Raw genomic sequence first — 26067 nt, forward strand, 5'->3', positions numbered from 1 at the left:
CCGCCAGGACAGGGACTCTCAGAGCCACGGGAGTGTGCCCGGGTCATCTCTGGAGCCTCAGGGTTCCTACTCGCAGCCACGTGATGTCTGGGGGCCGAGTGCCCTGACAGCACCCACCTCGTTCTCCCTCCCCGCCCGGCCTTCGCCCTGCAGCCCTGGTAGCCAGAAAGCCCTCCCTGGGCCGCGGCCCGGCCGCCCCCGGCACAGCTACCTGCAGCTGTCCTGACCTTCTGAGGTCTTTCCTTCGCGGAGCACGACACTCGCCCCTGGCCGCGGATCCCCGGGGCAGCAGGCCAGCTCCGAGCACGGCCTGGAGCCTCGGAAAAGGCAAGCTCAGAGTCGAGGACAGCCCTTGCCTGCCTGCCTGCGGAGGAGATGGCTTGGGGAGCAGAACCCGCCCCAAGCCCAATTCCAGGCCTGGAGGGAGGGGGAAGGGGAGGAGGAGGGGCTGAGCCAGGGCTGGGATGAAGCTTCGGGAAGGAATGCCCCGCTCAGGAGCCCCCCCGCGCCCCCCAGCCTCACTGGGAACTCATCTCCCTGCCTGGTGACGTCATGTTGGCAGGAGCACTGCTGCCGGAGTCCAGCTGTTCCTCTCCCTCGGTCCCGCAGCTCCTCGGGGCTGCCCTGGAGAAAGCACAGGGCTGGGCACCTACTTGGTTCCTTCCTTCTGCTCCCGCTGGGCATTTCGGGGCATGCAGCCCCAGGAGGGGCAAGTCGCCTCCTATTCTGGGCCTGATACAGAGGAGCCAGGAGGTAGTGAGGCGAGGGCTCCCTGGAGAGAGAGTTGTAGGCACTTTTGAGAGGTAGGCTGAGCAGCAGGACAGTGGAGCCACCCAGGGGCCACCCCATCCCCCTTCCCACCTGGAATCTGCCTAGGGCCCCCTGCTGGTGTATGGAACTGGGAACCCCCTTTCCCTGGCCCTAATAGCAATCAGATGGCGCAAGCGGAAAATCACAGCGCTTGCCTGGGGATGGGGGGGCGGTGCGGGTGGCGGGCTGTGCTTGCCTGCTCCGCGGGGGATGAGTCAGGCTTGCCCCCACCCTTTGAGCCTTCTCAGGGTCCTGGGGCAGTGAGCCAAAGCTTGAGGGGGCGATGCAGGAGTCTCAGGGGTGGCTGCGAGGTTGGGGGTGGTGCAGAGTGGCTTCCTAGGGAGCCACACAGGAAGGCCCCCGCCCCTTGCCCTGCACCAACTTTCTCATGCCCCCCGGAGCCCAAGGGAATTCCTCGCAGTGCTTCCCCTGTGGGAGCAAATGGTGCCCAGCTCGGGGTGGGGTGGGCATCTGGAAGAGGACCCAGAAATAGAGCTTCCCTTGCACCTGCCCTGGGAGCTCCAGGCCTCCGGCCCCTGAAGGAACCCGATGTCCCTGCCCAAGTGCCACCGCAGAGTGCGTTTGTTCCCCGCAGGGTGCGGCTGGTCCTCTGGGGCCTTTAAGGCAAGCGGGAGGGGAGGGCTCTAGGATGCTGAAGCTCTTGGCCGAGAGGGAGCCTGGGCAGGGAGTAGTGGTGACCCTTCCCTCCTCTCGGGGCAGGCCAGCTGGGGCCCAGCTGGGCTGCTTGTTTACGTGGGGAGGTGGGGGTGGGGGAGGCCGGGGGAGGCCGAATCCAGGCAAGTTCCAAGTGTAATTGCTTTTGGACACTTAAAAGGAATCGTGTGAAGGCAGCAGCTCTGAGGTCCACGCCTTATTTGGTCTGGAAATTTGTTTCTTTCAAAACTAAGGAGAGGGGCTTGTAAATGGGAATGCCATCCTTGGGCTGAGTTTGCTGGGGTCCTCTCGCCACCCAGTGTCCCCAGCTGCTGTCCCCACGTGGAGCAGCATGTCAGGGCGAGGGGGACAGGTCTGGAGGCCGGGCTCCTGCAGGGACAGTGAGAGGGCCCCCAGCTGGGCTGGCGCGGAAACCGTGGCCTCAGGCTCTGTGTGTGGGCCTGGCGGCACTCACCCGTTCATGCCCACCCTCCCACCACAAAGTGGAGGACCGTGCTGAGGTCACACAGCCATGGTCGCTGCTCTCTCACATCCTGTCCTCACGCTCTGAGCTGCTCCTACCCTGCCCTCCTCCTAGTAGAGAGGAACTTTATTTTTAATGGTCCCCTGCCACGGGGCTCACCACACCCTACCCTACGCCCCCTCCCGGGGGCGCAGGCCAGGACCCTCCTCCGCTGGGGTCCCTAGGGGCAGGAGGCGGGTTCTGGCAGGGCTAGCTCACGACAGCGCCCATCTGGGGTCCACCATTGCCCAGCTGCTCCTGGATGAAGGGCGGGGTGTGGAACAGCCTGTGGCTCCTCCCGTGGTCCCTCCGACCCCGCAAGGTTGCCCAGCCCCCGACGGAATATTCTACCACCGCAGATATTTACTGAGCATATGCTAAGTGCCAGGCACTGGGGCCCAGGCCGATGAACCCGACAGTCTGTGCCCTCAGGGAATAGAAGTCAGGCAGGGCGGCTCAGAGTCAGATGGCGCAAACAGGTGTAAAAGCACACCTGGACAGGGGGCCAAGTAGATCAGGATGGTTTCTTTGAGGAGCAGATGATGGAGCCCATGGGAATGTCGGGCAGGGATGACTCCGGTGAGAACGGGAAGGGAGGCATCCCTAGCAGAGAAAATGGCACGAGCAAAGGCCCTGGGGTAGGGAGGCATGCGGCACAGGTGAGTTGGGGTAGATGAGACCCCAGCTGCCAGGCAGCTGTGAATAGCCCCTCCGGACCCAGGACGTGGCCCTCCTTGTGATGACTTCACTTTTCTGCTGCCATTTGTGCCATGTGCTTGGAGGACAGGTGCAGGGCTGACTGACAACCCCAGCTGCCCCCTCCTGCATCCTGTGAGCCAGGGCCTGCCTTAGTTCCATCATTCAGTCCTCACGGCATCCCCTGTTTTACAGATTCATTCAGCGTGCACGTCCTGAACACCGACTGAGTGCCAGGCCCTGTGCTATGCTCAGGGAATCCACTGATGAACGAGACAGATCGTGATCCCTGCTGGCAAGGTGCCCGGGCTGTGGAAGTGAGGAAACGGGACGCAGGGAGCAGCTCTGTGTCCCCCTCGGGCCCCCGCGTCCCCACTGCAGGGCCTGAGCCAGGGCCCGGTTCTGCCTCTGCAGGCCCGGTACTGGGCGGGGAGGTGTGGGGAGTGAGGCGGAACGATCCAGAGCCCAGGATCTCATCCTGGCTTCGCTTCTGATGAACCGAGGAAACTGGGCCTCGGTTCCCTCAGTTGTCCCATGGAGTTGGGTGGGGGGGGACAGGGACCAGGGACCAGTTGATACCTTGCTCTGGTCACCCTTCATTCCGGCTCTTGAGGCTGGTTCTTTTTTCACAGAGGGCTACTAAGGTACATTTCACATACCAAACAGTTCACTTCTCTAAAGGTTCACTTCTCTAAAGGTTTTAGTACCTTCACAAAGTTGTGTAGCCATCACCACAGGCTCCTTCGGGAACAGTCTGTCACCCTCAAAAGAAACGTGGTACCCATGAGCAGTCACTCCACATCCCCCTCCCCAGTCCCTGGTGACCAGGCATCTACTGTCTGTCTCCGGGGATTTGCCTGTTTTGGACATTTCATAGAAGTGGAATCACACACTTAGTGGTCTTTCTTATCTTGTTTATTCCATTCAGTAAAAGTCTTCAAGGTTCATCCACTTTGGGGGCACATGCCAGTGCTGTGTCGCTTCTTATGGTCATAGGCTGGTTCCTTAGGACCATGTGCTCTAGGACCTGTTCTCTTCCCCTTGACTAAGATCCTCCAAGAGACAAGGCCAGTGTAGATTTGGTCTGCATCTCCTGGGTTAACCCCTTTGCCCTTTTGGTTTCAGCTCTGGAGATTAAAAAAAAAAAAAGGTCTCTCTGAGGTCTAGGTGGCTTTCCTGATGGGCAGGGGTGAGTGGGTTCCCTCCTCCTCTCCCCCTTCTCCAACCAGGCGGACTCTCAGTGATGGAAAGTGCACCTCGGGAATCTGTGCAGAAGCCTACCTACTCCTTTGTCTTGCATGTGGGCGATTATTCATTTCTTCATTCATGCATTTGTTCATCCATCCATTCTTATCTACATTTAACACATATTTACCGAACACCAACAATGGTGCTGGGAAGAAATGGTGGATAAATCAGAACAGGAGGAGGGGAAGGACTCATAGAAGAAACAACACAGAAATTCCGAGTGAGATCCACGCAGTGCAGAGAATTAGCAAGGATGAGGATCGAGAATGATGTGGCGAGAGGGCGGGGAGATGTAATTAATGTGAGCCTAAAATACTGACCTCCGAATACCCAGGTCTGACAGTTTGTGACCTTACGAAGCAAACGAGACTTTGCAGAGGTGATAAAGCTAAGGATCTTGAGATGGGAGAAAATCCTGGATCATCTGGGTGAGACTGTGTGGTGACACGGTCTCTATAAGACGGAGGCAGGAGGCTCAGAGTGATGTGTGATCCCTGGGGTTGGTGGGGGAGATGAGGTGGGAGGTGTGATGACCAGAGTCAGTGGGGAGAATCATCATTAGTGATGACTAATGAACAAGGTCGGAGGAATATGAAAAGGAACCTTGAGCTAAAGAATGCAGGTAGCTCCTAAAGGTTGTAAAAGACAAGGAAATGGGGTCTCCTCTAGGTGCTCCAGAAGGGACAGGCGCTGCCTCCTTGGTTTTAGGTTTCTGATCTCTAGAACTAAAGAGAAGAGATGTTTGTTGTTTTAAGCCCCTGGATTTGTGGTCCTTTGTTGCCGCAGCCATCCAGAAGTAATACAGGTGGTAGCAGCACTTTTGAGCAAGGCCAGTGCCTTGGAAGCTCTTTCTGCTTGAGTAAGACCTGCAGCATCCAGGAGGAGAACAGCAGGTGCAAAGGCCCTGAGGTAGTAAGGATTTGGTGTATTAGCAGAACAGAAAGGTCGGCCTGAGGGCAGGAGTGTGAAGGTGTGTGTGATGAGGCTGGGGAGGTGGGTGCCGCCTCCAGCCCCCTGGCAGCCCAGGTGAAGAGCTGCCTCCTGGAGCCCAAGGTCAGGATGCTTGTGGGCACAGCATCTTGGTCAGTTTCCCATCTTTCCAGTTGGATACTCTCTACCTAGTTTCCAATTCCTCACTTCCCTAAGGCCCAGAAATTTCCCAACTTCGCACTTCTCTCCCTCCCCATGGCCTGGACTTGGGGCAGGCTTCTGGCAACTCTGGCCTGGCCTCCCTGTGATTCTCCTCCACTTTAACTGTACCTAAAATTTTGGGACAGGGTAAGCAGTTGACTTGGGTGATGATCTCAGGAAGCACTACAAGGCAGGGGGGAAGCTAGCCGAGGAGCAAAGGAGTCAGGAGAAGACCCCACCTTGTTCGAGGGGGTCTAGTCTTCAGCCCACCCTGGCCTCAGCCTCCATCATTGGCTCATTGTGACAGTCAACACCTGCAGACCCAGACAGGAGCCTAGGGCAGGTGGCTGGAGGGTGGAGATAGGCTGAGACCAGCAGTCAGGCTGGCCGTCAGACCCTCAAGGGGATGTTCAGTTGTTTCTTTGCTTTGGGGGAGCAGCCTCCTGTTGCACTAAGTCCCAAGGTCATGTTCTGCATTCCCATCTATGCTTGTGTCATGCATACATACAAATACACTGAACCACATCAAGCTGGTTACGGTTTTCCCTGGGGCTAGTGCAGAATCGTAGTGTCTTCTCAGGTCTGGGTGAGCTGGTGTCTTCTGTTTGTGGGAGGCCACGGTTCCTAAGCTTTCTGGCATAAGTAGGTATTTTCCAGAGAAAACTCAAGATTGTTTGGCTTCTGGTACATCTGTTTGATCTGGAATTTTCCCTGAAGCCTGGTTCCATCTGCCAGCTGAACAGATCACATTGGTTGTGTGTATGTGTGTCAAGTCTTCTTTTCCATTTTTTTTAGAAGATTTATTTATTTATTTTAGAGACAGAGGAGGAGAGAGAGAGAGAGAGTGAGTATGGAGCAGGGGAGGAGCAGAGGGAGAGAGAAACCCAAGCAGACTCCGAGCTCAGTGTGGAGCTCAGTGCGGGGTCGATTTCATGGCCCTGAAATCCCTTAACCAGCTGCACCACCCAGGCGTCCCTCAAGTCATCTTTTTTTTTTTTTTTCAGGAAGTTTTAAGTTCCAGGATATTCAAAACATGGTGGTGAAATGCACCTAACATAAAATTTGCCATTTTGATCATTTTTTGGTGCCCAGTTCTGTGGCTTGAACTACATTCATTGTACTGTCTCCAGAACTCTGTCCTGCAGAATAGAAACGCTGTGACCATGAACCATTCACCCTCCAGTCCCGCCATCCCCCTGGCACCCGTCGTCCTACTTTCTGTGAATTTCACGACTCTAGGAAACCTCACAGAAGTGGGATCACACAGTATATGTCCTTTTATGACTGGCTCGTTTCACACCACTTAGGGTCCTCATGTCCATCTGTGTCATAGCAGGTGTCGGAATGTCCTTCCTTTTTAAGGCTGATACTGTTCCGGTGCCAGGATGGACCACATTTTGCTCGTCCTCTCATTCACGGAGGGATACTTGGTTTGCTCCCGTGGTTGGCTGTTGCCCATCCTGCTGCTGCGGACATACCAAGTATCTCTTTGCAAATGTCTCTTTGACACCTGCTTTCAGTCCCTTTGGGGATATTCTGGAAGCGGAATTGCTAGACCCTATGATAATTCTAGTTTGACACTTTAGAGGACTCACTGCGCTGTTTTCATCCTCCCAAAGTCCCCCAGACAGTGCCCAGCAGAGGCTGCTTCTCCACGTCTTGGCCAACACGTGGCATTTCCCATTGTTTTCCGAGCGCCTCCTGATGGGTGCGAGGTGGGCTCTCACTGTGGTGACCTGTACTTTACTTTTGAACAAAGAAACAGTGCTATCCTACCTGATAGAACCCAGCTGTCCTTGACAACCAAGGACACACTGTCCCTCCTTCCAGAAGAGCAGATCCAAACTCCTTTCGGCCCCTTATCCATGTCTGGGTGGTGTTCATTCCTTCTACCTGTGTCATATCCCTTCTGGATCTTGTAACTTGAACACTAGACACTGGGCAGCCACTATGAACACATTTCCTATGAGCTAGAACAGGAAGGGGAGGGGGGGAAGAGCACATCCACACCCACAGTGGCCCTTGTTCCTGCAGCTCGGACGAAGCAGGTGAGACTTCCTTTTCCTCTACCTGTCCCAGACCATTCCCTTGGCCTTCTGCACTCATCTCGGCTTGGCTTGGTTCTTTGGCGAGGGGCTGTAAACCTGCATCTTTGAAGGTTCCATGACCTCAGGGGCCTACCTCTTGGGTTGCTGGAGTTTCCCCCACATGCCTACCAGGACCTGGGAGTTCTGAGGGTGTATGCTCCCTACTGCCTGGTAGGTTCCCAGTTTCTGCTTGGAACCAGGATCAGCCATGCCAGACAACATAGTGGGACCCTTTGCTGCCTCTTGATTCAGAGCCTAGATGGCATACTAGGGTGCTGCTGAGCCCATGCAAAGCAGGGCAGCTGGGGACACAGGCTGGGGACACATCGGGGCCGGTCATCTGGTGCATCTGATTGTTGGGAGTCTCCTCTGTGAGGCTGGCCTTTAGGGAGGCTTTATGTGGGACCCAAATCTCTCTCTGCCCGCTTGGTGCCCACTAGAAGAGAGTGTTCCCCAGACCTTCTGTGACCAATCCTGTTTCTCCCGAGTCCCTCACCCTCCATCAGGCGCCGCCAACAAGGCAGTGTAGACCCCTATTTCTGACCATCGCTCCAAGTTAAATGAAAATCCAGGGGCGTCATTGAAAATTCGGTCCTTATAGCCGCTTCTGGACACCCTCCGACCACCTCTCCACGGCTGCAGAGCCATAGCTGTCTACTGTCTGTTGGGTCACTCGGCCCCAGCTGTGGAGAAGTGGACACGGCCGCCTGGACGAACCATAGAGCCTTCTCTTGTCCGGGACCCCGCTCGGACCCGGCAGGCATCAGCTGGGAGGGCCCATGGCATAAAAGAGGCTAAAGAGGCCCATTAGGCATCATGCTGCTTGCTTCATCGTAGAAGCCGTCTGGTCCAGCGGCTGGTACTTCCTCTTGGAGGAGATACCGCTGCGCACCCTAGACAACTGTAGCACTAGCCGTTTCTCTGAGCTCGCAGACCCATGCCTTTTGTGGGGTCCATGTCCCACCTGCTGGTAGGCACATGTCTCACCGCGATTTCTAGAGTATTTATGCCTCTGGCTCATTAGGTCCGAGCTGCACAGTGTCATCAGTACCCTGAGTCAGTGTGTTGTCCCGTGGAGTGGCAAGGTCCCCAAGTCCCAGAGTGCAAGGTCATGACGCAGGGCTGGAGAGTTAACGGGCCCAGGGGAAGATGGGGCAGGGGTACTATTGTCGCTGCCCAGTGGAAACAAGCTTCCCATTTGCTTGTGTTTTATAAATAATGAGTTTGGGGAAAAAGGATTTGCTGGGTGTTGGGAGCATGTTGATTTGCTCTGATGGAGACCCCCCACGTCTGGAAGAACGTGTGAAACTGAATTCACCCCTGATCGAGTCCACAATATTCCTTTTGGTTTTCTATTTTGTGTGTGGGGGTGGGGAGAGAGAAGCAGTTCTGGGGGATTCCACTCAGCCATTTCTGTTACAACAGCCCTCCCCCTGCCAGCCAGGGAACCACCACCGGCTGAGATGGTCTGTGCCACCCTGCTTTCCAGAACAAGGGGGATGAGCACATGGGGACTTGGAGGACCCACGGAGCTTGGTATGAGATGGGTCAGTGTCAGAACCCTGTTCGTCGCTTGACCTCCATAAAGAGGACCACAGGGGTGATGTGAGTTTCCCAGAATTCACATCGGCTCGGACCCAGGGTGCTCTACTCTACCCCTCCCACATCTGGATCCTTCCTTTTCTCCGTTACAACTGCCCAAGTAAATGGCCTTTTTGGGGGGAAGGCAAGGAGATCTGTACATTATACATTTTTGGTAGACAAGCAGGGTCCTTTCTCCGGGGGCTCCATAAAATCTGGGGCCTGGAAAAGGGGAAGGGATTCAATACCATAGTGAGTCAGGCCGGTCTGTTGATCAGATCTAGATGGGTCTGGCTTATTCCAGTCGAGGAAGGTCTCTGTAGGGCTGCTCATCTGTTTGTGAATTATGTTAAATTATAGTCATTCAGGTAACAAATGGCTGACTCTCAGCACTTTTGTGTGATTAAACCAAACATTTTGCTCTCACATACTTCACCATCCAGTAGCCATCGTCAAAGATCACCATGGGTCAAGCTTTTCTGGTTATTACTGTTCTTATTATGGCAATTACGTCCTCCTTGGCTCCCTGGCCATGGGCTGCATGGGGCTCTGTCATCTCCATTGAGTTCTGGAAGCCCATTCCTGGGAAGCCCCAACATTACGTTTCTCCCACTTTGGTCCAACACCCTGGGGGTAGGGGCTGTTCCCATACATATTCTTGAAGTTCCCGCCAATGGGAATGGAAAACACCCGTCCAATTCTGGTGCATAGTATGTCTTCCTGGGTCAGATATTTTGTTGCCATGCTCCCGGACTGTTCTGGGGTTTGGAGGTAGGTGCAGATCTAGATGCAGGAGGTAGAGGTGGGCTCTTGAGGACATGTCAACGCAGGAGTAACCCTTATAGTTTCCTCAAGTTAATGACCTTCGAAAAAGGACAGGGCTGCTTTGACCAGCAAGAGAGTTTCTGTGGAATTGGGTCATCCAGCGTCTTCAGCTGCATTGGAGTCTTTCCAATGTTTAAGGCTCCCCTCTTCCCCATTTGATGCCCTCATGTAACTGAGGAGGGGCGCGTGGCCACGAGTTGAAATGGTCGTGTCATGTGGAGTTCAGCCACCCCACCGGGTTAGAATTTGGGTTTGGATTTTCAGAAATCTCCTGTGGCTATAAGAGATGGGGGCTTTTTTCAGGCAGTTGTGGAAGTGTTCTGATGCTTCACCTTGGCCGTGCACTGAAGAGTTAATGCCTTGAGCTCGTTTTTTCTCCCCTCCTCATGTTCCTCTACAGTCGGAAGAGGCCCACCAACTCCAGGTCACGTACACGCTGCGGGGCGTGATTGTCACTGTCAAGGCAAAGGGTGTCGCTTGATCCTCTGGTACGTGCTGGAAGCCTCGTTGGGCAGAGCACACCGTGAACACCCCCGTTCATCGCTGACTTGAGAAATGACAGCTCCCATGCTCCCACCAAATTCCCACCAAGCAGGATGTGGAGAAGTACGTATTATTCAGCCTTCAAGGTCAGGGGCTCCGGAAGTGGCCAATCCAGAGCATCTCCCTTTGACAAAGAACGTTGGGTGGCAGGCCTTGATCTTGGAGCGCTGGCCGTCAAGGAGGGAGGGCCACAGAGAGTGGCTTCACTATGGAAGCTTGCTGCTCGCAGGTTCCCACCGAGGTTGCCTGTCGTGGATGCTCTCTGTCCCGTTCCCGGACACCCGGTCCCGAAAGCCCGCCAGTAAACCTACATCTCCGTTGCTGTCTGCGGGCCTTTTCTTCAGTCTCTCTGGGTTATCACCCGGCGTTGGCTTAGAGTCTGCTAGGTGGGGCCGCACAACCTCCGTGGGGCTCATGGTGATTGTTTAAGTAATTGTTTTGGCTCCCTGGGTGCGTGAACACGGGTGTCCCAGTCCCCTCTGGTAGTTGGGTGCCTTTAAATGGAATCAGGCCGGAGACCACATTTCAGAATCTCATCTCCAGATCTGACTCCTGTTACAGAAAGTATCCATCTGAGTTTGATCAAGAAAACAGAGTCTCGGGATGCCTGGGTGGCTCAGTTGGTTGGGCGGCTGCCTTCGGCTCAGGTCATGATGCCGGCGTCCTGGGATCGAGTCCCACATCGGGCTCCTTGCTCCGCAGGGAGCCTGCTTCTCCCTCTGACTCTGCCTTCCACTCTGTCTGCCTGTGCTCGCTCTCTCGCTTGCTCTCTCTCTGACAAATAAGTAAATAAAATCTTTAAAAAAAAAAAAAAAAGAAAGAAAACAAAGTCTCTCCAGGTATTCCAGAAATTAAGGCTTTACTATAGAAACCGGGGCTTCTCTGAATAAGAGCTTTGGGTAAAGGTCTGGAAATCCCAGAAGATCAGGGAAACAGTCACTGTTGACTTTGACGTGGGACACTGGAGCAGAGGGGACACACAGGTCAGGGAGTGGTCCAGAGGCAACCACCTTTGGTCCCTAGGGGTAGGAGGGAGGAGCCTGGGAGAGGTGTGGAGACCCACTGCTCACTCCTACCCAGAGCCAAACGGAAGCTCCCGGAGACATCTGTGAAGCTGTTGTATCTGGTTGGCACAATGGCTAGAGAATTCTGCTTTACAGATAACTTCCACATCTTTTGAAAATGCCTCTTATTGGTAAAGCCTTACTAGGAACCATTCAGAGAAGGTGATTCTGGGACATGCCGTTCTCAACCTTAGAAGGAGTGGCAGTAGCATGTGGTGTGTATCAGGTTAGCCGGGGATACCGTGACCAAGCACCATAGGCCGGGGGCCTAGAACACACAGTTCTAGGGGACTGGGGACTCCTAGAGGCTGGGACTCCTAGAGCAAGGTTGACAGCACCTTGGTCTCTGGTGAGAGCTTTTATCCTGGCCTTTGGATCACTGCCATCTCGCTGTGCCCTCATGTGGGCACAGATGGCACTGATTGCTGCACCCCCCCCCCATGACCCCATGTAACCCTCACCACCCCCGAGGGCCTGTCTCCAAATACCACACGGCAGAGTCAAGGGCTTCAACACAGGAATTTGTGTGGGGGGACACAAACATTGAGCCCACCGCACTGGCACACCCTCTGTCTCTTTTTTCTATTTTAGTGCGTATTTTTTGTATTTACGATACTCGTTTCTGTGGTTGCCTTCATGACCTTATATAACATCCACAGTCACTTATGTTTCCGGTCTTTGTCAATGGGTTTCCTACTCTGGGTGGTGTGCTCTTCTGTTACGTCCTTAAGATTTTATTTAATTTCACGAATTATAGATTTTGATACTTGCTCTGTTCCGTTGCTAGCTTTCTTTGTGGGATTCCTCTTACGCATCTCTTGGATCTTCTTTGCCCGTTTCCTGTGTCTATAATTTTGTCTCAAGGTTTTGTTTTGATTCATAAAGTTTCTTGTTTTCCTTAACCCTCTGTGCTACTTGTTGGCTCATCTCGGTTCCTTTCTGATTCAGCTCTCACTTCTTAGATTCCTCTCTGGTTTTAATTCTTTTTGGTTCTGCCACCCCCTTCCAGATTTTCCTATTTCCACTTGCTTCACTTTTGCGTTTGTTCTCATTCTCGCTCAGGCTGTCGGTCACAATATTTCTTTCTCTCTAAAATAACAGACATTGTTCAGCCATAAAACAAAACAAAACAAAAAAAAAGCGGAATCCTGCCAGTTACGACAGTGTGGATGGACCTGGAGGACGTTAGGCTGAGTGACATCAATCAGGCAGAGAGAGACAAATTAAGATGTGATCTCGTCTACCTGCAGAATTGTAAGAACAACAAAGTCCAGAAACCGAACAGAATGATGGTCGCCAGAGGTGGGGGGAGGAGGGCAGGGGACATGGCAGAAGGGGTTAAAGTAGAGACTTCCAGTGAGAAGATCAGCTAAGCTCTGGGCATGTAAAACTTTTGAAATAGCAAATGTATAGTTTTTATCTGTTCGGAGGGCATGTCTTTGCAGCATGTCTTCTGGGGGTTATCACTTTTCCTCACCCTCTCTTTAATACAGTGTTTTCCCGTGTGTGTTTTAAAGACTTTATTTATTTATTTGAGAGAGAGGGTGAGAGAGAGAGAGAGAGAACAGTGGGAGAGAGAGAGGCAGACTCCCTGCTGAGCAGGGAGCCCGACGTGGGGCTCGATCTCAGGACCCTGGGATCCTGACCTGAGCCAAAGGCAGACGCTTAACCGACTGAGCCCCCCAGGTGTTCCCCGTGTGGGTTTTGACGATAGTTCTTTTCTGCTGCTCGGGTTTCTCCCAGGAAGATGAGTTTTTATGAATATTCAGAAGAGGTGGGCTGTAAACTGTGCCTCTTATCTGGGCCTCTGCTTCACTCTCCCCCATCCCTGTCCATTGGAAGCTTTCCCTGGCAGTTTCTTCTCAGTGCAGGGCTTTGTCCTGTAAGGAGGTTTCACTTCATTAGCCCCAGAGTTCACGGGGCCCAGACTGCTCCAGCACCGGGCCCCTGCTCCTGCTTCCTTGCGCTCACTGCAGATGGAAGCCTGTGTGTCCGCCTCTAGTTACTGACTCCTCTCCTGCAGCCGATGGGGCCACCAAGCTCGCCAGTGAGTATCTCTCAGGGACCCGGAGGTCCTCCACTTCTCAGGCCCAGCAGGCCTGGCTGACCCCCCTCCCTGGCCTCTCTTGCCATGGCTGATGGCACGTTGGGTTGCGGCCCTTGGCGCTCTGTCCCTACCCACTTGCACGTTCTGGTGTCTAGCTGCCTAGTTGCACTGCGGGTGGTGTCCGTGAGTTTTGAGTTTTGCTATCTTAGGCGCTCTGTGCATATTTAATGGGGCATTTTGGGAGAACAGAATACTATAGCCTCAGCATTCCTTCTTCCCCCAAATGCCTTCAGGCCCTACTGGATAAGCAGCAGCAGAAACATCTGCTCGGGAGTCAAAGGGTTGACGATAGCTCGCAGCCGATCATTCTTTAAGGCGAACAAGCAGAGCCAAAGATCAGAGCATGAAATGCTTGGGGGTCTTGGTCTTTCTAGGCCCCCATTGCCAGACTGCAGAGGTCAGAAGAGAGCAGCAAGGAGGACCACCATGTACTGTTGCTGGGTTGTACACTGCTTCGCTGTTTGATGCAGGGTGAGTGTCTCCAGGGTGGCACGCCCAGCCAGCTCTGAGCCACTGCTTGGGTCCAGCTGCCGGGATGCTGCTGAATTTCTGAGGGGCTTGTATGGTCCATTGATTGGTCACTGGAGATGGATGAGGGCTTCTCCTCTACCCCACAAAGCAAATCTTGACCATAAACCTCCAGGTCCTCTAGCCTGGCTTGGACTCTTGCAGGTCGAGGCAGGACCAGCCCTCTCCAGCCTGGATGACCACAAGTGCCTCCTTGGCCTGGAGTCTAGGGACCTGCCCTTCGAGACCCCAAGCATTGGGTTTCCTGGTTCTGGGCTCTGCCCCTTGGTCCTGGGACCAGCTGAGGCTGGCCTGGCTGCGAGTTCAGAGTCCAAGCTGTTTTCCAGGTGGTTGTGGGGTCTGCCTCCACCCCTGCCCCACGGTCTCTTGCTCATCCACTTTCGCCTTCCCTGCAGCCCTGAGGTGGGCTTCTGCAGTGCTCCATTTCTGTGCTGTGGCACCCCCAGCCTTTTCTCTCTCTGCCTAGGATTCATCATCGAAGGGCAGGGATGCAGATGTCCACCCAGAACAGGGTTTCCCACCCACAGCCCTCTTAAGGCCCAGGAGTGAGAACACATTCGTGCCAGGAAGCCCCCAGCACTAGTCCCAAGTGATTCCCAGGAGGCCTCTGGTCTCCTGATGTTGGGGGGGGGGGCTGCCTCCTGCTCCCTCTAATCCACCACCCCAATGCCAGCCCACCACCCTTCAAAAGCACAAACCCATTGAGTCTCTCTCCCCTGCCTAGATCCTCCAGCAGCCTGCCTAGCTTTTAGAGTGAGATCTGTACCCCTCAGTATGGAAGCCCGGCCAGGCGGGTCTGCTGCTTCCCCCTCACTTTGCCTCAGACCCCTCCTCTCAAGGTCCCTGTCCTCAGCCTGCTGTCACCTACGTGCTGCGCCACCTCCTGCCCCACTCTGTGACCAGCTCCTCCTTCTCCTTCAGAACTCAACTAAAATGTCACCTCCTCCCAGAAGCCCTCCCTGACCATCTCATCTGAAGATGGCCCCACTATGGGTGTGCTTTCTAGAATGGAGATATAATTCACCTACTATAAAATTGACCCTTTAATTTATTTCTTTTGAGAGGGAGAGAGCAAGAGCAGGGGGAGGGTTGCAGAGGGAGGGAGAGAATCTCAGGTGCGGGGCTTGATCTCCTGATCCCAAGACCATGACCAGAGCCCAGACCAAGAGTCAGATGCTTAACTGATTGAGCCACCACCAAGCACCCTTTTAAAGGCATAGAGTTTGGCGGTTTTTAGTATATTCACACGGTTGTGCAGCTACCACAGCTGACTGGTTCCGGAACGCTTTCATTACCCCAAAAGAAACTTCGAGCCCATTAGTAGTCCGTGTCCACCCTCCCTCTTCCAGGCTTTGATTCCCCTAACCTGTCTCCGTGCACTTTCCTGTCCTGGGCATTCCCACAAGTGGACCTGGCTTCTTGGCCTGAGCGGGCTTGGCATTTCATCTCTTCCTACGGCTGAGGCCCATCCCCTGGCTTCCGCACGCCCCTTTGTGCAGAATGCCCTGTGGGCTCCTGACATCCCCGCGCGCTCTCCTCGTTGCCCATCTCCTTGATGGGACACCCCCTCCGGGAGAGAGAGGGCCTGGCCTGGGTGCTGCTGGCTGTACCCGGAGCCGGCACATGGGGCGCCCAGCGAGCAGGGGTGTGCGTGCCCGTCACAGCGGCTGCCAGTGGGGTGGTAGCATCCGGGCTCCCGGATCTAAGCAGGCTGGTGCCTCCAGGACCGCGCCCTCGAGCGGCCCCAGCCAACGGCCAGTGTTGCGGGGCAGTTGTGGGAACACCCGGCTTCCTCACCCCTAGAGGGGCTTCTGGTTTGAGGTTCCCACCGGAACCGAACCCGTTGCTGTCAGCTGGGAATGTGCCTTCTATGGCTTCTTTCCCGTCCCTGACCTGCTTCTCCACTCGCATCTGGACAAGCTACTCCAACTCCATGCCAGGGCTCCCCTCAGGCCTTCACTGCAACCCTGCGCTCCAGGCGTGGCCTTCAGCTCCACGCTCGCCTGCCCCTGCCCCTGCCCCACTGACCCCCAGCCCCCCCATTCCTCCCTTGGCTGCCACCCCAGGCAATTCAGTTCCCAACAGGACAGATGATCTGGGTCTCCCCGGATTCTTGTTGCTTGGGTCACGTGTGAGAGAACTGAAAATAGCAGGGGCAGCCTGGCCTGGGAAGTATCTGGTTTTTCCAGAGGGGGTTGTCCCCAGGGCGCTGCGGAGGGGGTAGCTCACCAGCGCCCCTGCAGATGGCCCCAGGCTCGGCTCTCCCTGGCTCTGGCCAGGCTTGGCAGCCCCTGTGTCCCACCCACCGTGTGACCGCGGACGGAATGCGTGGCCTCTCTGAGCCTCAGTTTCCCCACGTACACCAGGGAGATAATTGCTGCCTTGTCCTCAGCGGTAGTTTTGAGACGAAGAGTGACACGGGCCTTGGGAGTCCTTTGTGACCTTCAGACGCTGTCGTTTCTCACAGATGTGTACTACAGGGACGTTGGGGGAAGAGTGGGGACGGGGACTGAGGCCCTGTTGTGCGTCCCTTCTCCCTGCACTCCTGGGAGTCTGCACTGTCTCGTTGACCCCACGTTACGCGTGCGGAAACCGAGGCCCAGCAAGGCGCCACTGAGCTCACGAGGTCGGAGCTGTGGAGGGATACGAGGTCAGACGTGAACGAGCGCCGAGCACCTTCGGTGTTCCTGGATGGTGCCCAGGCCCGTCCTGCATGTGTTCGTGCTCCGTAGGAGGGATGAGTGAACGGATGCAGCAAAGCCACCTCTAGAAAGACTGATGTGGGCGCGTGCTCACTGCCCCTGTGGCTAACGGGGAGCCCCGCCCCGTGGTGGGCCGTGGGCCGGAGGTAGCCAGGAAAGCAAGGAACATGACCCAGAAGCATCTAGAGCAGGCCCAGGGAGTCCGACCTGTGATGGAGGGTGTCTCCAGGCTGCAAGGACATTTGGGCCCCTCTTGGGATCTCCCCTACACTCCTGCAGCCTCACCAGGAAGTTCCCATTAATCTCCCTGTGAAATCAGTTGCCTGACACCTTGCCCAAAGTCACAGAGCACCCCCTCTACTCCCCGGCACGTGTTTGGGAACCGAGGGGACATTTCTGACATTCAAACCAAGTTTCAAGCCACCCCCGGTTGGGGGTCTTGGGAGAAAATGCTCTCTGTTGTTGGTGTAAGCCTCCAGCAGCGGCCCTGGTGTGAGAGGCATGAAGCGATCCCGAGTCAGTGTCCCCACCAAGAGGACGCTTTCTCCACTGCAGCTTCCGGGGAGCACTGGCAACAAAGAGACATTGGAAACACAGCTGTGTGCTGGTGGGTGGGCTTTTCAATTCCGTGAGTGGACGGGGAGCAGGGAGCGAGGAGGCCGCTGTCCTGGTGAATCTCAGGTTTGTTTTATTGCTTGGAGTTGGGCCAGGCACTCCCTTTCTCATCTACTCTGCACACTACCGGCTCTGACTTTGCCCGGTGCTGCCTCGGGGTAGGTCTCGTTTTACAATCCCAGCCGTGCCAGGGCCCAGTGCAGCCTTGCCCCAGGCCTGGTGTGCTGTGGCCTGCCCACCCGCTACTCCATCCTCTCCTGCCTGGGGTTCCTGTGCTCAGCGACGGAGTGAATGACTGGCCAGGGCTGTATTCAGACATGGAGCTTCTAGCCCACTGGGTGAAGCCACCTCAGGAGGAATGCCACTGAGCACCCCCCCTTCATCCGCCAGCGAGAGGCAGTGACAGCTGTCTTGGCGCACAGGATGGACATGAGGACAGATAATTGTGGTGTGGGAGATGACCTTATGGGCACAGGAATTAATGTTAAAGCCTTGTCACCTATCGCAGCAGGCATCCTTCTTTTTAGAGAGAGAGAGAGGGAGCGTGAGAGTGAGCGGAGGGGCAGAGGAGAGGGAGAGAATCTCCAAGAAGACTCTGTGCTGAGCCAGAGCCCAGCTTGGGGCTTGCTCCCAGGCCCTCAAGACCACAACCCCAGCTGAAGTCAAGAGTCAGTCACTTAACTGAGACAGCCAGGCACCCCGGCAGGCATCCATCCAAGATGACCCCCACAGAGCCCCTCCCCTTGAAGGTGGGCTGACCCCGGTGACTCGCATCTCACCAGTGAACACAGCAAGGGTGAAGGGACTGGGCTAGACGGGATATGACTTCTACCTTGTTAGTCCTCTCTCTCTCTCTCTCTCTTTCTCTGGCTTTTCTCTCTTGCCTGCTCTGATGAAGCTGGCTGCCCTGGCGTGAGCTGCCCCAGGGAGAGGACCACATGGCAGGGAACCAAGGCCCTCAGTCCAACAGCTCCCGAGGAACTGAATCCAGCCGACAGCCACTGACTGAGCCTCGAGATGGGTGCAGCCCTGACGGACCCCTCAACTGCAGCCTGCGGGAGACTCAGTCTTGGAGGCCCCTGGCCAAGCTGCATTCAGGTTCCAGTCTAAGAAAAAGTGACAGGCCACTGAAGTTCTTTTAAACCAAGAAGTTTGGGGATTATTTGTTACGCAGCAGTAGATGACCAACACACGTATTTACTTTAAAGGGCCTCAGAAAAAAAGCGTAAGTAGCTCATCGTTTGGGTTTGCAGACATTTATTGATTGATTGCAATGAAACTCAGGAAATGAGTCCATTTTAATCAGCTGGAAGGAAACCTAAGATAAATAAAAGAGTAAAAATAATAGATAAGAGTGAATGGAGGAGGATGGACAATGACCAAATTTTGATAAGAATTAAGATATTGGGCACCTGGGTGGCTCAGTGGGTTGAGCTGCTGCCTTCGGCTCGGGTCATGATCTTGAGTTCCCGGGATCGAGTCCCGCATCGGGCTCTCTGCTCAGCCGGGAGCCTGCTTCCTCCTCTCTCTCTCTGCCTGCCTCTCTGCTTACTTGTGATCTCTCTCCGTCAAATAAATAAAATCTTAAAAAAAAAAAAGATATTGATGGGACAATAATTTCAAGTCCTTTGTTCCTTTCTCACCTAAGAAGGATGTAATCTTTTTCTTAAAATTTTTTTTTTAAAAAATAAAGATTTTATTTATTTGCCAGAGAGAGTGAGCGAGTGCACAAGCTCAAACCAAGGGAGAGGCAGGCAGAAAGAGTAGCAGGCTCCCCGCTGAGCAAGGAGCCCGATGTGGGACTTGATCCCAGGACCCCGGGATCATGACCTGAGCTGAGCCACCGATCAGCTTTCTTTCCTGTGGAGGCGGAATTCTGGTTCCTGGTACCTTCAACCTCCCAGCAGCGTCCCAGCATTACATGGGTGGTTAAGGTAGGATAGCTGGCAAAAGGGATTTGCAGATGTAACCAAAGTTACTAATCAGCTGATCTTAAAATAAGAGTGTCCTGGGTAATCTGATGCATCCATTATACTCAGAGGAGCCCTTACAGGGAAAGAGATGTGGCGGAGGGAGAAGCTGGAGAGGTTGGAAGCATCTGGCTGCCTTTTGAAGAGTCTCACTGGAAGCACGAGAGAGGTTCAGTGCGCCCTTGCTGGCTTTGATGACGGACGGGGCCATGAGGGAAGGAATGTGGTGGTCTCTAGGAGCTGAGAATGACCCCTGGTCGACATCCAGCAAGAAACAGGGACCGCAGCCCTAGCCAGCCCATGAGTGAGCCTGGCCCTGACAACTTGACTTTGCCTTGTGAGGCCCCGATGTGAGGACCCAGTCTAGCTGCTGGACTTCTGACCCCCGGGACTGAGAGATGATATGTCGAGGGTGTTTTTGATAAATTTGCGGTAATGTGTTACTGCAGCAATGGAGAACAGCTGTTTATGTGCTAATGTTGGAAACACTTCATGTGTATGTTGCAAATATTTTTTTTTCAATTGTGTGTGTGTAAATTGTCTTTAAACCTTACCCTTAATTATATTGACTCTTACATAGTTCATTACCAGAGGGTAAACTCAAGTTCCATTTTTGGGGGGTGTCCTTTGGTCGTGACCCCCATGTACCTAGTGCTTATAAGCAAAACACAGATTCCTGGGCTCTGTCCGGAGTTTCTGATTCAGCAGGGCGGGGAGGGCCCAGGATCTGCCTTTCTAGCCAGTGCCCAGGAGCTGCTGACGCGGGTCTTTGAGAAGGCGGTCCTCCCACCCCCACCGAGTCCTTAGAACCCCTCCCTGCCGGTACGAACCTGAGCCCCACCCCTTGGGAGGCAGGGCCCGGGAGAGCCCCGCCTCCGCGCGAACCCTCCGTTCTTATTGGCTGGTGGAGAGGGGGCATTCCCTAACGTCACAGCGCCATCAGCTCCTCCTCCTCCGACCTCCAGGGGCGGGGCCGCCACGCCTGCGCAGTGGAGCTCGTGCTGGGCATCCGGCGCTCCCGGCCGGGTTCGAGCGGCGCGCGGCGGTTCCATGGCGGACCCCCGCGCGGAGTCGGAGCCCCTTCTGAGCCGGGCCCGGGGCGACGGCGGCCGCGACTGCCCGGCGGGCTCAGCCTCTTGCCGCCCCGGTGAGCGGCTGCCTGGGAAGGGGAGCGGGCCGCGGGGGTGGCGCACGGGGTCCTGTCGGCTCCGCGCCGTTCGCCGTGGCCACTGCGGTCGCGCCCCACGGGTCAGGGTCCGAGCGGGCGCGGGGAGCTCCGGGGGACGGGGGCTGCGCCCTGCGGAGTAGCGGGCGCCCGGGCCGGCCACGCGCCGCAGGGTCGCGCCCTGCCTCCCACCAGCCGGCCCGAGAGGCGTCGCCTAGCCGGTCGGCCGCTCCCCGCAGCCCCATGCAGCCCCCTCGATGAACCTCGGGCGGACCCAGGCCTCGCTGATCGCCTTGGGGGCCCCTAGGAGGCTGCACTTCCGTTTTCTTCCCGGTTATGTTGGGGGAAACTGAGGCACAGAGCGGGGCGCTCCCCTGCCCCAGCAAGGTCACACAGCCGGGAAGTGGCTGGGCCGGGGTTCGAGCCCTGCTGGGGGTAGACTGGGCAGATGTGGCAATCTCCTCTCAGTCTTGGTGCTGGACTGTCCCCAGAGGCTGGCCCCCCTTCAGCTTGGGGTTCGAGGGTGGGGGCAGGCCTCCCCAGCCCAGCCCAGCCCAGGGAAGCTTCCTTCCTTTGCCCTCTGCAGCTCCCTCTTGCCCTTCCTGTTTACCAGCGGTGCTGCTGAATCCCGAGGCGGCTGGGCTGGAGGGAGGAGTCCATCTGTCTCCTGCAGAAGTCCAGCCTTGGGTGCTGGGTTAGGGGTGGAAGGGCCTCAGCCTCATTTTGCTGAGGAGAAAACCAAGGCTCAGAGCATCTCCGGGACCTGTCCAAGGTCAGCGCTGGGCTGCCCTGGGGCTGCTGCTGGTATCTTACTGGGTGTTCCTTCCGGGAGAACTTTCCTTTTCTGGATTGCATGCTTTCTCTGTCCTGGAGGGGCCCATAGCGTGGGGGCCAGGAATGGCTGGCCTGCCCTCACCTCCCACGGGGACTCTTAGGTGGGGCTCTGTGCACCGGGTGTTCGAGCCCTGCAGTTGGATCCTCCTCCTCACGGGTCGGGGCACTGTGCTGCTCCGGGCCCCGCAGACCCTGCAGTCAGGTCCTTCTGACCCAGCCTCTCCTCATCCGCCCCAGGGGACAGTAGCTGTTTCCTCTTCTCATTCCTGGTCGGGGAGTCACCCTCTTTCTGGTCATGGAGAAGTCAAAGGACGAGGGAGCGCCACACTGTGGAAGGGGCTTCTGGAGTTAAAAGCATCGGGAGCTACGGTGGCGCAAGCATTCTGCACAGCCGTCCGGTTGTGTCTGACCTGGGAGGGGGAACTGAGGCACAGAGGGGAAGCGGCCTGTCCAGAGTCATCAGGGAGCCCGTCGGGGCTCCAGGCAGGTCGTGCAGGGTGGAGTCTGGAACAGGAAGGAGAGGGGGCTCGGGGCAGAGACTGGCTCTGGGCTGCTGGGAGACACAGTGTTTGAACCCCTGTTGTCCTCTGCTGTCTTCGGCAGACGTTCTGCCCTGACGCTCTGACCGGGTGTGCCCGCTGATCCCTGCTTAGGGGACATAGTCCTCCTGGTAGGGCCACCAGCCTGAGCCAGGGCTTGGGGTCTTGGGAGAACTTGGCCTTGGCAGAGCCACGTGGAGGGCTTAGGGTGAGGCTTCAGCAGAACGAGCGGTGGGTGGGTGAGGTGGGCACGGTAGTGCCAGCTGGAGGCAGTGTGGACTTTGTCCAGGAGCACTGGGGACTCGTGGGAAGCTGTGACGTGCTCACGACTGAGGGTTTGTGACAGGGTTCCTCTGGCCTGCTGCTGTCAGTGTGCGAAGCAGGTAGGGAGGCCTTTCTGAGGTTTGGGGCCCCGAGGCCCAGGCCAGAGGTTTGATGTGTGCGGGCAGTTCCCAGGGTGCCTGACACCCCTGGCCGGCTACGGCTTGTCTGGACCTGGGCCCCTTCAGCGGCACCCCGGGTCTGCGTCTAGAGCGAGCCCACAGGCTTTTCTTGTCCAAGAAGCTTGTGTGCTTAGATCTCTCCAGGTGGCGAGCTCATCTTATCATCTGGGGTTTGGGTAACTCCGGGCCCTTTCTGGGCCCTCAGACCACCCTGCCCTGTAGCCTCCCCTCAGGGCCATTCACTCACACCATAAGGAAGCTTTGAGGACACTCTGTGCTGACCCCTGCATGGTCCCGGGCTCTGTGGGTACAGCAGGGAGTGGACCAGTGGGCCGACGGATCCCAGTTCCCGGGATGCTGTCAGGGGAAGCAGGGTTCGCATCCTCACAGCCTCCCTGGGAAAACTTATAGGGCTCCTCAGGGTAAGCGCGGAGGTTGTACGTGGGGGGAAACTGAGGCATATAGCGGTGGGTGTTTGCTGTGATGGCAGAGCCAGGCTGGAGTCGTGCCTCCTACTTCTGTCCAGGGTCCCCTGTCTCCTGATTGCCAACTCCCCCACCCCCCTCCGCCAGGAGCCCTGAGGATGGGGACAGCTGCTTCCCCGGGGAATGGGGGCAGAGTAGACAGTGGCCTACCGCCTGCCCTGCGTCTGGCTTCGGTAGCTCTGCTCTAGAGGCGTGCATGAAGCTGCTTCTCCCCGTCCAGAGCTGCTGGCGCAGAAGGACCAGAGGCGACAGGAGGATGTTCAACAGAAACAGCTGCCTGGTTTCGAAGCCCCGCCCTGGGAGCTGCTGGGGGCTGTGTGCCGGCTCCCCCTGACCTCCCCCAGGGCCTGGGCTGCCTGGGTTGCCCCCTCTCTCCTGGACCGCAGGCCGTGTGGGGTTCTTCTGTTGCAGAGGTGGCACTTGGCCGTGAGCAGTGGCTGCATCCCAAGGCTGCAAGGACTGACCTCGCAGCCTTTGGTTCCTTGATGGGCCAGGGCTGGGGATGCTGGGATGAGGCTTCAAGCCGCCCAACTTGTCCCAAAGGCTTCTCGTAGTCGGGAGCCTGTGGGGGCCCCTGTGGGGCGCATCCATCCTCCTGTGCCCTGACACCCCCCCGCCACTGGGGGGTGAAGACGGCAGGAGGGGGCCACAGTGGCCCGCTCACAGAGCATGCTCTGTGTGCTGGGCCAGGCCTGGGGCCGCTCCTGTGCGGACTTGCTGCTGGGCGAAAGGCGTCTCGCTGCAGAGCCTGGGAAAAGAATGCCTGCAGGTTCTTTCCTCGGTCTCCGTGGTCCCGTAGCAGGCGAGCATCCCGTGGTCCACGTTGTCACCCAGTGTGGCTTCTCTGCCCGCAGGTGCTGCGTCTTGGCGGGACCTCTGCTTTGACCAGGCTGCTGTCTTCATCGAAGATGCGATCCAGGTGGGCGGCACCCGCTCCCAGTGGCTGGGTCTGGGCTGGTCTCCAGGCGTTTGTGGGCACTGGGTGATGGCCGCCCTGCTGATTCCCACTTGCTGTCCTGGGGCAGGGGCCTTGGTGGCTGAACCATGTGGTCATCATAGCCGTGACAATGGGGCCTTTGGGGATGGGTCGCTTGGAATCCTCCCTAAAGTAGGTGGGCGCCAGGTCCTAGAATCCATCACTTGTTTTGTTGAGTTCCCTCCTGCTGAGAGCCTGGCCTGTGCCTGCCTCTCCCGGGGCCTACAGAAGACGCCCAGGGGTGGTCAGACCATGCCCCCTGCTGGAAAACAACATCCAGGCTCGATTTCGGAAATAGGATATGGAAGGGGCCATGTGGGGGGCTAGGCGGGTGGGGGGGCAGCCTGGAGAGTGACACAGCGGGGGGCCTTGCAGAGCAGAGTGGGGACCCTCACAGGCAGGCAGCGGGCGCAGCTGTACGTTAGGAAGTGGGCGTCTGGGCGGGGCCGTGGGGTTTCGGGTGCCCTGCGGGGTCACGAGACAGCCCTTTGTCCACGCGTGCCACTGAAGTAGACTCTGGCCTGCAGCACGTCTCTCTGCCTCAGGGCTTGTCGTGGGGCCAGTGGGCGCCCAGTCTGTGGCTGGCCATGCGTGCGGCTCCGAGGGGACCCCCGCTCACGCCCCCCCCCCGCCATGTGATGTTCACTTTCAGTATCGCTCCATTAACCACCGCATGGATGTCAGGTCGATGTGGCTTTACCGGTTGTATTACTCGAACGCGTGCCAATGGTGAGAAGGCCCACGCGTGCGGCCTGGCCGGGTGCGGGGAGGCCGGCCTCAGGGTCCACGCGGGTTCCCCTCCCTATGGCGGAAAAGGAGCCGCTTTCCCCACCTTCTGGGAACAGACCCCCGCCCGGGGAAGGAGAGGCTCTCCCGGGGCTGAGCTCCAGGCCTGGCCTTCGAGCTGTGACCCGAGCCCTGGATGTGACCGCGCGAGAGCGGGCACAGACCGGGCGGCGTGGGCTCCGCCTGTTGAAGCCGTGGTCTGTCCTCGCTTCCCAGGCATCCCGCCTGCGGATCTCGTTTTGGCCCAGAGCCCTGCTGGTGCGCGCATTTTAGTTAGTTTTTGTTGGTTTTTCTTCTGTTTTTTTTTCAGGATATTGAGCTTCACCATTTTCTTGATCCTGTTTTTGGCCTTTATCGAGAGCCCTTCCTCGCTCACTAGCACCGCGGACGTCCGCTACCGCTCGGCCCCCTGGGATCCACCCTGTGGTCTGACGGAGGGCGTCGAGGTGCTCTGCCTGCTGGTCTTTGTGGCCGACGTCTCTGTGAAGGTGAGGTGGGCGCCGTCAGGGGCCAAAGCCCAGGGGTCAGCGCCCTCCCGGCCTGTCCGCTGCTTTCCTGGTTCATCTACCCTCCAGCTGCCTTTTTCTCCGACGGCACTTTGACCTTTGAGCGGAGGCCTGGGTGGTGGAGAGTTCTGGTCGCTGAAACAGGGGCTCTATCTGCTTCCGCCCTCTCCAGACCAGACCGAGTCTCGGCTCTGCCTGTCGGGCGCACAACCTTGCGGGACCTCCGGGGTTGGCCGAGGGTCTGGCGGTGCCCTTGTGAGGAGAGACTCCAGGAGAGCAAGGCAGGGCCAGTGGTCTCTCTCTTGCCCAGCCTCCCACCCCCAAGAGAAGAGGAACACGGGAGGAGGTGGGCGTGGGGCGGAAGGGGGCCTGTTGCCACATGGTGTGGGCCTGAGTCTAGATTCTGTCTGACCCGGGTCCTTCCAGAAGCTGGAGGTGGGCCCAGCCTCGCTCATTTGAGGCTCTGAGCCGTGTCAAAGGTTGAGAGCCCTAATGGTTTCCCTGTGAGAGGAGAGGGGCCGGGAGGCCAGGTCTGGCTGCGGGTCTCGTGCTGCTTTTATCAGACAGCTCTGGGGCTGGGCCGTCGGGACACCGCTGGCCACACAGGGTGTGGGGCTGTCCCCAGAGGCCAGGGTGCCTTTACCTGGTCCCTGCTGGGCTGTCCCGTAGCTGACACTGAGGCCGTGGCAGCTTTGCCTTGTTTCTTCAGCCCGTGATGTGTCGAGGGGGCTTGGGGGGTTTTTAAAACTGGAACTGAAAGTGGTGAGACATTCTCATTAGTGTTTTTGAACGGCTGGTGCTTCTGGGAAGTCTCAAAAGTCAGAGCAAGTGTACATTTTTATCTGCGTGCAGTGACATCTGGGTGGCCTGCCGTCCGTGACGTGGCTGGCCAGTTGGCCACAGAGAGAGACCTCCGGCCTGGTTGATTTTTACTGGTTTATTTAACATTTTTTTTTTTTTTTAAGATTTTATTTATTATTTATTTGACAGAGAGAGATCACAAGTAGGCAGAGAGGCAGGCAGAGAGAGAGGAGGAAGCAGGCTCCCTGCTGAGCAGAGAGCCCGATGCGGGACTCGATCCCAGGACCCTGAGATCACGACCTGAGCCGAAGGCAGCGGCTTAACCCACTGAGCCACCCAGGTGCCCTATTTAACATTTTTTAAAGAAATATTTTATTTATTTGTGAGAGGGAGTGAGTGCACAAACAGGGAGGGGCAGAGGGAGCCCGATGTGGGGCTCAATCCCAGG

The 26067-nt window shown here is 56.7% G+C and overlaps 2 protein-coding genes and 1 long non-coding RNA gene across 55 annotated transcripts in view; 2 read left to right on the plus strand and 1 right to left on the minus strand.

Moving 5' to 3' along the window:
- LOC309873351 (mas-related G-protein coupled receptor member F) overlaps window positions 1-1405 on the minus strand; it is a 22593-nt gene extending 21188 nt beyond the window's left edge. For 3 of the 12 annotated variants that reach the window (XM_082748850.1, XM_082748841.1, XM_082748852.1), the window contains exon 1: window positions 212-533. Coding sequence is in view for 6 of the 12 variants with exons in the window: in XM_082748848.1 (XP_082604974.1) it covers window positions 542-684 (143 nt within the window). In the remaining 6 variants the exon portion in view is untranslated. The other 9 variants (XM_082748848.1, XM_082748845.1, XM_082748840.1 and 6 more) reach the window with 9 other exon arrangements.
- Window positions 1-10421, plus strand: part of LOC309873352 — a 21952-nt gene extending 11531 nt beyond the window's left edge. For both annotated transcript variants that reach the window (XR_014316305.1, XR_014316306.1), the window contains exon 2: window positions 9956-10421. This is a non-coding gene — a long non-coding RNA (uncharacterized lncRNA). The remainder of the gene's footprint in view (window positions 1-9955) is intronic.
- A 9579-nt stretch (window positions 10422-20000) lies between these two features.
- TPCN2 (two pore segment channel 2) overlaps window positions 20001-26067 on the plus strand; it is a 35351-nt gene continuing 29284 nt past the window's right edge. For 23 of the 41 annotated variants that reach the window (XR_014316301.1, XR_014316302.1, XR_014316303.1 and 20 more), the window contains exons 1-4: window positions 20053-20231; window positions 23405-23469; window positions 24179-24255; window positions 24623-24800. Coding sequence is in view for 38 of the 41 variants with exons in the window: in XM_082748835.1 (XP_082604961.1) it covers window positions 20135-20231; window positions 23405-23469; window positions 24179-24255; window positions 24623-24800 (417 nt within the window). In the remaining 3 variants the exon portion in view is untranslated. Of the gene's footprint in view, window positions 20232-20589; window positions 21022-23404; window positions 23470-24178; window positions 24256-24622; window positions 24801-26067 lie in introns of those variants that run through there. The other 18 variants (XM_082748802.1, XM_082748817.1, XM_082748824.1 and 15 more) reach the window with 9 other exon arrangements.

The sequence above is a fragment of the Mustela nivalis genome (assembly GCF_964662115.1).
Source record: "Mustela nivalis genome assembly, chromosome: 9".
Taxonomy (NCBI): Eukaryota; Metazoa; Chordata; class Mammalia; order Carnivora; family Mustelidae; genus Mustela; species Mustela nivalis.